The sequence below is a fragment of the Populus trichocarpa genome, chromosome 6 (genome assembly GCF_000002775.5).
Source record: "Populus trichocarpa isolate Nisqually-1 chromosome 6, P.trichocarpa_v4.1, whole genome shotgun sequence".
Classification (NCBI taxonomy): Eukaryota; Viridiplantae; Streptophyta; class Magnoliopsida; order Malpighiales; family Salicaceae; genus Populus; species Populus trichocarpa.
Genome location: NC_037290.2, coordinates 12,014,387 through 12,024,873, shown reverse-complemented (window position 1 = coordinate 12,024,873; position 10,487 = coordinate 12,014,387). Strand labels below are relative to the sequence as shown.

Below are 10,487 nucleotides of genomic sequence, written 5' to 3'. Positions count from 1 at the left end.
CTTTAACATTGTTGATCGGAACTGCTTGATCGTTACACCTGAATGAAATGAACAGTACGAGGACTATATATATATATATATGATTGATGGCGATATTGTCAAACACCAGTGATGGATCGATCATCAGTTTTGAAATGAAGTTATTGACTAATCCTACCTTCCGTACAGATCAGCCAGCTGAATTGTAAGGAATTTCTAGATTAACTTAAAACCATTGTATATGTAAAAGCAAGAAAAGATTCCTTATTTCTGTAGTTGGATTAATTGAATATTCAGAAAAGGAAAAAAAAATCTAAGAAGTTGAGAATTGTTCAAATGTATTTAATTACACAATGAATGATCATTTTCAACAACAGAATTCCCTAAGATTTTTTCGTGCTGGTCCTGCAGTTCCGAATCCAAACAAAAAGAGAATCCTTGTCTTGCTCCAAGATTATTATCACAAAATCACATGCGCAACAGCTAGAAATCTGTCGTTTCAGTACGTACACAGCAAGCATAACCATGCACGTGAAGTCCTGAATGGGCATGCCCTTGAAAATGAAACTCCAAATTAAAATTCACACAATTCTCTCCTATATAATTGTATCCGAGGTCTTAACTAGCTGCTTGTACCCTAAAATAGAGCCTTCATTCCTTGAGAAGATGATTCTCCCTATCTTCCTCATCTTTTCTCTCCTCTCCTCAACCTCAAATGCTGCCGTGCAGGACTTTTGCGTTGCAGACCTCACAGGTCCAGACACTCCTACAGGCTTCGTTTGCAAGAAGCCTGCAGCGGTAACCGTGGATGATTTTGTTTTCTCGGGCCTAGGTGCTGGTGGAAACACCTCAAACATCATCAAAGCCGCTGTGACACCAGCATTTGCTGACAAATTCGGAGGTGTAAATGGCCTTGGAATTTCCATGGCTCGTTTGGACTTGGCAGTAGGTGGAGTTATTCCAATGCACACACACCCAGGAGGTTCAGAAGTTCTAATCGTCGTCTCTGGGTCAATCTGTGCTGGGTTCATTTCCTCAGACAATAAAGTTTACTTTAAGTCTCTTAAGAAGGGAGACATAATGGCTTTCCCTCGAGGTTTACTGCACTTCCAGATAAATGCAGGTGGGACTCCAGCACTAGCATTTGTTAGCTTCAGTAGTGAAAGACCAGGTCTCCAGATTCTAGACTTTGCTCTCTTTGCAAACGATTTGCCTTCTGAAATTATAGAGACGACAACATTCCTCGATGACGCTCAGGTTAAGAAACTTAAGGGTGTTCTTGGAGGCACTGGTTAAGCACTGGGTCGAGCTCTCTCTTCCAAGAAAAACGACTTAATTAAACATCGAGCTAGATAGATGTACTTCCTCGTTCATGCTAGCTGTTGCTCTCTTTTAATTTGCTTTTCCATCAAAGGGTCTCTATGACAAGATTCTCCTAGTCGGTTTTAGTGTTTTTTGTACTTGATTCTCCATGTTGAATTGTACTCTAATAATTTAACTGGAAAATTCGACAAACATGCCTTCTTTATTTGTCTCGTTTTCCAACTACGCTAGATGAATAAATTACTGCATGTTTTTATCATCTTTATGATTTGAAAAAGTTCAGGCTATCCCGAAATATATATAGCAGTAATATGAATAGGGGAACGTAACCCACGCAGAAGCTATATATTAATTAATTAAGTAAAGAAATCAATGGGGAGGGGTCAGCTTTTCAGATACAGTGTGCTTCTTTCTAGACTGAGCTATGATTTCCTTTACGGCTAGTGATCTGAAAGTTAGGGTGAATCCCTCCTCCTCCTCCTCCTCCTCTCCTCCTCCTCCTAAACCGCTCAACATTGGCCAATTGCATGGTATACTTGAATAAATCTTACAAATGTTCCATTTCACAATGGTTATAGTTAAATGTGATAACCTCATCAACAACTTGGTGAATGTATGGCCCAAACTTTTTGAGGGCGCCCGTGCATGGCATGAGCCAAAACTTTGTTCCATCACTATCACTGTATATTTACAGTTACAATTATTTTTTAAAATATTTTTTATTTTAAAATATATTAAAATAATATTTTTTCATCAATATCGTGATACTCTTACCATCAAACGGACCCTTAGGTTGAAGATTGAAATTCAACTTTTGGGCTATGTGCTAACGTGTGGGCTTTGGAGTCATGTATCGGTCCATCTCATTTCACTCTATCACCAAAAAGTTTAAAAAAATATGGGGTTCATCCCGCTTTGCATCGGAGCCAGTAATTTAGGTCAAATATTATTTATATTTGATTTGATCTTGATTAATCGAATTAAAATCTGATCTCATCAGATTAAATTGAATGAATTACTAGGGGAGCTATAGTATAGTGATCATCATTGTGTTTAGGGTGAAGGAAAAACCCCTCATTGTCTTAAAAATCGGTTGACTTTTGATGGCCAAATCCAGACTATCGAAGCCTAGGCTGGAAGCATGAAGGTGATGAACGATTTAACAGCATATAGTTTATCTCTAGATAGGTGAGGGTTAAAAAAAATACTTAAGTGACAATAGTTAATCTATAAAACTCGTGATTCAGGATATAAGACCGTAATAATCTCATGAAACTCCAATCAAAACAAAATATTCAATCTAATTAACTGAATATTAAAAATAAAAACAAAAAACAAAAAAAAACATTCAATCTAAAAAAAAAACAAAAAATATCATGTAGCGGGCATAACAAGTTTACATTTCTTTTAAAAAAAACTAAATTTAACAAAGAGCGAAAAATAAAAAGACCTAAGATAACTCAAGTTATTTTTAAAATTAGTGAAAAATCCTATAAAAAGAAAATAAAAAATAGAGCATAATCTCTAATTAAATCAAATGCTAAATGAAAATTGAAAAGAAAAAAAAGCTTAAAAAGAGGGGGGAAATGAACCAGGAGAAGCTCCTAAACTTGGGATAATCTTCAAAATTCATAATCCCTTAAATCGTAGACCTGAACTCAATCAAGAAGCTAAATTCAATATTGAAGAATGAAATAAAAAAAAAAGTATCAATTTAAAAAAAATTACCAATGCAAAAAAAAATAGCAATAAAAAATAGAGGATGAAATCGTATAAACAATGAATTTTAAAAATTATCTCCAATCAAATAAATAACAATAAAAAAAATAGGGATAAGATTTTATAGATTAAAAAATATATATAATGAAATTGAATTATATAAGATTTTTCCCAGGTTATCACGATCACTTTTTTAAAAGATTTGGTCCATCTGCAGTTATTTTTTATTTTTTATCATTTAATTAAAATAAAGCCAACTTATTTAACCGAGTCAAGTCTATGAGGGTTTTTCTTCCCTTTTTAAAATGCATTTGCAATATCTAAACATCATTTTACATTAAAAAAATAATATGGCCCCGCGGTGTAGCTCAGGTCCACACCTAGTAATATCTATTTTGTTATAATCTTCTCGAGTTTTGAGATATTTTAAACTTCTTAATCTATTTTTAAAAAAATTCTTGTTATTGCTTTGCTAACTCCTTAAATGTGTATTGTAACATTTTTTTTATGGCTCTTATACAAAGTTTATTATTGAATCAAGGTATAAGAAGAGATAGACTAAACCCCTATACAAGATAGAAACAAATTTTATATGGAATTTTACAAAAAAAAGACTTAAAAGAAAACTTGTACTATTCTGACAATGGTTCTTCCAAAAATAATTTGGATGGGTGATATATTTCTTTGAATTTGATTTTTTCAGAAAATATCAACAAGGAAAAATAATTAGAAATTATTAAAAAAAACATGTGAATAGTTGAAATGCATTAAAAACATGTTTTCTGAATCTCTTGCTCTTTTCGAATTTTGGGAGAATATTTTGAAAAAGATGGTCAAATCAGTTTATGACAGTTACCTTCTCTTTGCAATACTTACGGCACAAAGTCTTGTAAAAGGATTTATGTACTAAGCTTATAAAGAAAAGCCGGTGTTGGTGAAAAACATTTGAAAAACCACTTAAATCTAAAAGACTGTGTTGGGGGATTTTTGGAATCTTGGTCGAATTGAGAGGTGACTCGACCTTGAAACAATTTAAACCAATTAAATGAAAGGACTATATCGAGGTCCACACAAATAAGAAGGGATCATCTTGGGATTCATCTGATAATGAAAGGAATGATCATTAGGGATCAATCTTAATGAAAGGAAAAGGGATTATCTTGGGATCCATAAAATGAAAGGAAAAGGAGACCATCTAGGGATCCATCTTTGGATGTATAGGTCTCTTTTTATTCCTCATTCCTAAAACAAGTTAATCCTATTAAATAATGGCATAGTCAGTAAACTCAATAGCATGAAGTTTCACTTTGTTTACCTCAAAATAATGGTGACAATAAAAGGTCAACTCCATTTTTTTTCACTCTAAATAAGCTTTTGAATTGATTATTCCTTAAAAAACCAGAATCTTCATTTTAATACTACCTAAATCTCTATCCAAACCATTCTAAAATCTCCTATGGCTGAATTACTCAAGTGGTTGAATTTCCCTAGGCCTTTGGTTTTTATGTGGCCAAAACCTACCACTATGGTTATCATTAAAATCTTTGGCCTCCTCATTAGTATTTTTGGCTATAGATTCTTTTGGAGATGAATTAGCTCATCTTGCAGACTTTTTTCCTTCCAAAATTATATAGTCTGGCCCATCTCGAATACTAGCCACCTTGGTTCTCAAACTATCCATCTCACTTATTACCTCGACAAATCTTATATTTCTTAACTCCAATTGTCGTTATATGGCCAAATAACCTCATTTAAGATTATTTCTATCTTTTGGTAGTGATGATTCACTCTTAGTTGATATTATCAAGAGATGAAAATTAAGTTGGTATCAATATATATATTGATACTAACTCATGTGTGTGTGTATTCATATTTTCTATCTTTTGGTAGTGATGATTCACTCTTAGTTGATATTATTAAGAGCTGAAAATTAAGTTGGTATCAATATGTATATTGATACTAACTCATGTGTGTATGTATTCACATACCCCCTCACGTACTTATACTCAATGGACGTCATTTCTCTCGTATTTCAGATAAATTTTTGACTTTTCACTTTAATATACTCACATTCACCTTTCACCACTCAATTCTTAAGATTTTAGTTATTTAAGGAACTACTTCACAAAAAATTAAAGATTAATATATTAACAATGAAATCAAATAATGTAAAAAATCAAGAAGCAATAAAGATTGAAAACTATCAATATAAAATTACAAATACAAAAACACGAGTATCAATACAAATTCATGTGAGATATGAATGACATGAAAAAAAAGGACTGAAAATTAAGAAACTAATGAAATAAGATTAAATAATTCAAAATAATAATAGAACCTTCAATTTTTATTTTTATTTTTTGTATATATGGTGGTTGAAACTAAAAAAAAAACATTGATGCAAAAACAACCTTTTTTTAAGAAAACCTAAAATATCCCAAATTAAGATTTATCTCCAAGAAACCTTAAAAATCAAGATTTTTCTTAGATATAAAACAAGTGACCAAACTTTATGTGTTTCTAAATCAAGATTTGCGGCAAACCATAAAAATTTATTTCCTTTGCTTTTTTGTTAAAGTTTTATTGGATTTTAATATCATCCTTCAATTAAAGTTCTTTGTTTTTGCTTTTTCAATTTCAGTCATCATTCTTTTAATTTCTTATTTCGTTCTTATTCCTTTTACAAAAGTTTTGTTTGTTTTCAATTTAGTCCTTCAATTGAAATTCTTTATTTTTTTTCATTTTAATCCTTATTCTTTTGATTCTTAATTTATTTCCTTGGCCTTTTTATTAAGTTTTATTGACATTCAATTTCATCATTCAATCAAAGTTTATGTTGTTTTATTTTTTTCTAATTTTACCCTAATTCTTTTGATTTGTTTTTTTTTCTTTTGTTAAAGCTATTTTTCAATTCAATTTAACCCTCCAATCAAAAAATTTTGTTTGCCCTCTAATTATTATTTTTATTTTCACCCTTATTCTTTTAATTAAGATTTTTTTTCTTAGATTCTTTTTTGTAATTGATTTTTTTCCTGATTTTATCTTTCAACATTTGATTTGTTAGGGATTTAGATTCGTATTTTTTCATTTGTAGCGCTTCCGATCTAATGACTCGGATTACGAGTTTAAAAAGTTAATGTCGTTCAACATCTTCTTCTTCTTTTCTTATTTTCTTTTACAATATTATCATTCTACATTACTTTTTTTTAATATTGATTTTGTGATTATCTTCTATTTCTTTTCTACAGGTTTATATCAGTCTCATGACCTAGATCACGGGTTATGCATGTCTTTTTTTTATAAAAGTTTTTTTAAAAATTGTTTGATTTTTAAAGATATTATTCTAATTCATCTATATTTTTTAATTTATACAAATGAACTTTATTTTTCAAAATAAAAATATTTATTTTTAAATAATATTTCTTATATGTTCAGTCTCGCGTAATGTATTTTTTAGGTTGCGAGTTTATTCAATTAGTTTCATTTGCGTTTCTATTTCTATTATTTTTTATTGATTTAAATAAATAAATTTAGTAAATATAATATAATAAATATCTCATTTTATATGGTTGAATATCTTAATTTATATTTATTTTTTATTTTTTTATTATTAATAATTTTATTTCATTTATTTTCATAAATGAGCAAGGTGACATCCATGCAGTTAAGAAAACCATTGTATTGTCACAAGACAACTATCATTCAACGCATGATGATGGATGGATGGAGTCGCCAACCTGAATCAGTCTTCTCCATTTGATGACGTTGATAATAATAATAATAATAATAATAATAATCCATTACAAGTTACAACTACAGATATACAGCCGTCTTTAATCCTGAAACGCCAGCACCAGCAAAGCTTGACCCAATCCATAATGACAAAATCTAGACAGCTAGATGCTTGTCATTTTCTGGACCCACCCTTCTGTTTCTCGTCTCTTTTATATTTCTAGACCAAAGATTTTTTTATTTTTTTTCTTCAACTTTCATTAAAGAACTCTTTATTATTCTTTCCGATTTCATTGAAAATCAAACCACCTTAAATATCGTTGGATTATCCTGAATCAAGAGCGGTGATCAATCCTATGGAAATTCTTTTTCCTTTTGTAGATCAGCCAGATAAGCGGGTTGGCAAATGAAAAAGAAAAGAGTAGGTGAGCCTAAGCCTTGGCAATTTGGCTTGACAGAGTAGAAACAAAGACGGTGAGAGATTACTCATTCCATGTATTTGCCAGTCAGTCGTTACTTAACATATGTATATATGTCTCTGTCTTTGTTTCTATACTTGTAACAATCACCTTAATTTCTTTCCCCTGCCTTGCATTTTGTATTGTGTGGTAGGAAAACAAATTCATACTATGAGTCTTTTTGGTCTTGGCAGCAGGTATTTCTTTCCTTTTCCTCTTGTGGGGCACTTGATTCTTAATCCATTAGTGTTTATCTCTCATTCCCATTTCCAATCTCTCTTATTATAACGATTAACTTTAAATGTTCTCATGTTCTGTGTAATGGCTAGTGATGAATTGATGATCAATGAAATGAATGGTTCTTTTCTGTCACCATTGTTGAAACTAGATATTTTAGGAATTGCTAATCATCTTTTCGTTTTTATTTATGTTTTATTGTTAAATTTGGGATTTGATCTTTCTTTGTTTTCTTTTTGTTGGAATCGGCTTACGTTAACTGAAGAAACCAGAAGACATTTCGGCCCAAGAAGAATGCTCCTTCAGGAAGTAAGGTTAGTGGCCTCTCTCATTCTCTCTTCATGTTATTATGCGTATAGTTAAAGGAATGGATGGATGTAACTGTTATTCGAATTGCAGGGTGCTCAACTTCAAAGGCATATTGATGCTACTTTGGGTAGTGGGAACCTTAGGGAAGCTGTGCGATTGCCTCCTGGAGAAGATATCAATGAGTGGCTCGCTGTGAATAGTAAGACACTCCGCAAATTGTAGGTTTTATTTTATTCTGTGAAACTATATTTCTAGACAAATTCATATAGTTAAATAATTTATGTTTTTGGGTGTCTCTTCTCTGGAGATTTCGATACTTGGTACAAATTTCTGAAAGATTCATGTAGGAACACGATTGCTTTCAACTGATTGTAATTCTCTTAATACGTGCCATAGTTCACTGCTCCTTTTATTTCTACATTTTGTACTTCAGAATGCAAACGATTTATAGGAGTTGAGAAGTAAATATCTGTGGTTTGTTGTAAAGGAAAATGATTTTTTGAGCTTCCGCAGTTTTATTTGATCTTTTCATTTATATTCTTTTTCTACAGCCGTGGATTTCTTCAATCAAGTGAATATTTTATATGGCACTCTTACTGAATTCTGCACGGCAGCCAACTGTCCAACGATGACAGCAGGACCAAAGTATCATTCTCAATCCCTAAATCAAGTTCTGTCTGTAGTTTTTGTTGTAGAAAGTTAATGCAAATGATTTGCTAAATTGCTGTAATCTTTGTATATTTCTACCTCTGTTTCCCTCTTTATGGTTTGGCTAGGAGAGAATATATGTGCATGCATGACTGTGTCAATCACTGCATTTGTGTGCATGCTTTGGGGAGGAGTGGAGATTGCGTTTGGTTTTGCTTTTCTTTTTTGCTCAAATGATCCTTGTGTTTATTGTGCCAGATGCGTCATGTCTGTGCTAAAGTTTTCTCATGCTACGAGGATATAACATTTGAAAAGATGTTAACAGATCAGATCTCTACATTGATTAACTTGTTGAGGACTGGCTAGTTGAGATCCTGCTCCAAAATATGTTGCTGAAAATTCCCAATTGGGAATATATGCTAAAAGTTTTACTCTGCCTTCTGATTTGAATGGCCAGAGATTCTTCATAGCTAAAATTGCAGTTTTGTGGTTTAGTTTTTTGTTCTTTTTCCATGTTTTTATGAAGTAAGTGCTCGCCTATATTTTTGCGCTTAGATACGAGTATAGATGGGCTGATGGAGTTACCATTAAGAAGCCAATTGAGGTGTCTGCTCCAAAATATGTTGAATATCTAATGGACTGGATTGAGGCTCAGCTTGATGATGAGTTGATTTTCCCTCAAAAGCTGGGTCAGTGGAATTTCTTCATTGGTTATTTTCATATAACTATTTTACGCTGCAAGGGAATCTTTGTATTTAACTCTAATGTGCTTACAGGGGCGCCATTTCCTCCAAATTTCCAAGATGTTGTCAAGACAATCTTTAAGCGATTATTCCGAGTATACGCCCACATCTATCACTCACATTTTCAGAAGATTGTGAGCTTGAAGGAAGAAGCTCATCTAAATACTTGCTTCAAGCATTTTGTTCTCTTTACATGGGTGAGCTTTTTTCTTTCTTTCTTCCAAGATTATGTCATTTCACTTGCACGCCAGATTCTTTTCGTGTATATTATGCGTGCCTAATGATTTACCATCAGAAATCACAAGGATCTCTAATTCCTTTTTTGCTTAAATCATTTCCAATAAACGAATCCTTACCAAGCCTTTGTTGTTGAAGCATTAATGTTGTGGACTGTGCCATGATGCAGGAATTTCGCTTGATAGACAAAGGGGAGCTTGCACCTCTATACGACCTTGTTGAATCTATTCTGAAGCTATAGTGCCCTGTGGATCTCTTATCAATTTTTGTCTCTAGTTTGACTGTTTTGGATATAAAGTTTTCTCTGTGAGATTCTGTCAACCCATTAGATTTTTTGTGGAATTAAACGCTTCCTTTCTCTCACTCTTTTGCTGGTCTGTATATATATAATTTCAATTTCTAATGATGTTTTTCCTATTGCCTTATTTTTAGCACTGATCTTTCATAATTTTCACCAAAAATAACTAAGGAACACGCTACCTCGATCAGAAGTAATGGTTTTTGATGCCTCATGCAAGCGAACAACCTCTTAGAAAAAACAAAAAAAAGTCGAGCAATTACAGAAACATCATTGGCCCATTTTTTAGAGCATGTCAATTACATCAAATATATAAAATCTATTTCCTTTTATATACGGGATAATCCAAGTATAAAATTCATAAACAAGTCCTCCCGTGTATTTTTAGGAATAGGCAAAGGCAAGGAAAAGTATTTTCCCTTTGAAAGTTTGACAAACATAGCACTTTTGCACAAACTTACCAATATTTTATTTTAATTTAGGCCAATAATACATTTAACTAACAACATTAATAGTCTTCTTTCGCACCAAATGATCAACCAAACTTTCTTCGTATAAATCTCAAATCACTTTCTTTAACAATGAAGAACAATGAGTGCAAAGCTTATTATTTTTTATCAATAATCCATCTTGAATATGGAAATCACCAACAAATTGGTTTTGACACTTTTCTCATGACTAGCTAAAATCCTCATCATGCTTATACAAGTCTATAAAGAACTTGAATCCAGTAATCTCTCTTCTCCAAGTAATTAATAAAGTTCTCTTTTTACTTAAAGTATCAACAGTCTTATTTAAATTCCT

General features: G+C 32.0%; 2 protein-coding genes across 8 annotated transcripts; both read left to right on the top strand.

Annotated features, from left to right (window-relative positions):
• Positions 1-593: 593 nt before the first annotated feature.
• On the top strand, positions 594-1,561 carry LOC18100345 (auxin-binding protein ABP19a). The gene has a single exon (XM_006381570.3). The coding sequence runs from the start codon at positions 646-648 to the stop codon at positions 1,273-1,275; it is 630 nt and encodes a 209-aa protein (XP_006381632.2). The 5' UTR covers positions 594-645; the 3' UTR covers positions 1,276-1,561.
• A 5,439-nt stretch (positions 1,562-7,000) lies between these two features.
• Positions 7,001-9,810, top strand: LOC18100344 (MOB kinase activator-like 1A). 7 transcript variants are annotated; one of them, XM_024603219.2, is made up of 9 exons: positions 7,001-7,178; positions 7,217-7,258; positions 7,366-7,408; positions 7,714-7,762; positions 7,848-7,956; positions 8,309-8,402; positions 8,961-9,094; positions 9,182-9,345; positions 9,555-9,810. In XM_024603219.2, the coding sequence occupies exons 1-9, from the start codon at positions 7,160-7,162 to the stop codon at positions 9,624-9,626; spliced, it is 726 nt and encodes a 241-aa protein (XP_024458987.2). In that variant the 5' UTR covers positions 7,001-7,159; the 3' UTR covers positions 9,627-9,810. The 7 variants fall into 7 exon arrangements, with proteins under 7 accessions (XP_024458987.2, XP_052309547.1, XP_024458988.2 ...); XM_052453587.1 differs by having other exon boundaries at positions 7,002-7,178; positions 7,217-7,319; positions 7,376-7,408; XM_024603220.2 differs by lacking the exon at positions 7,217-7,258 and having other exon boundaries at positions 7,002-7,178.
• Positions 9,811-10,487: the final 677 nt, after the last annotated feature.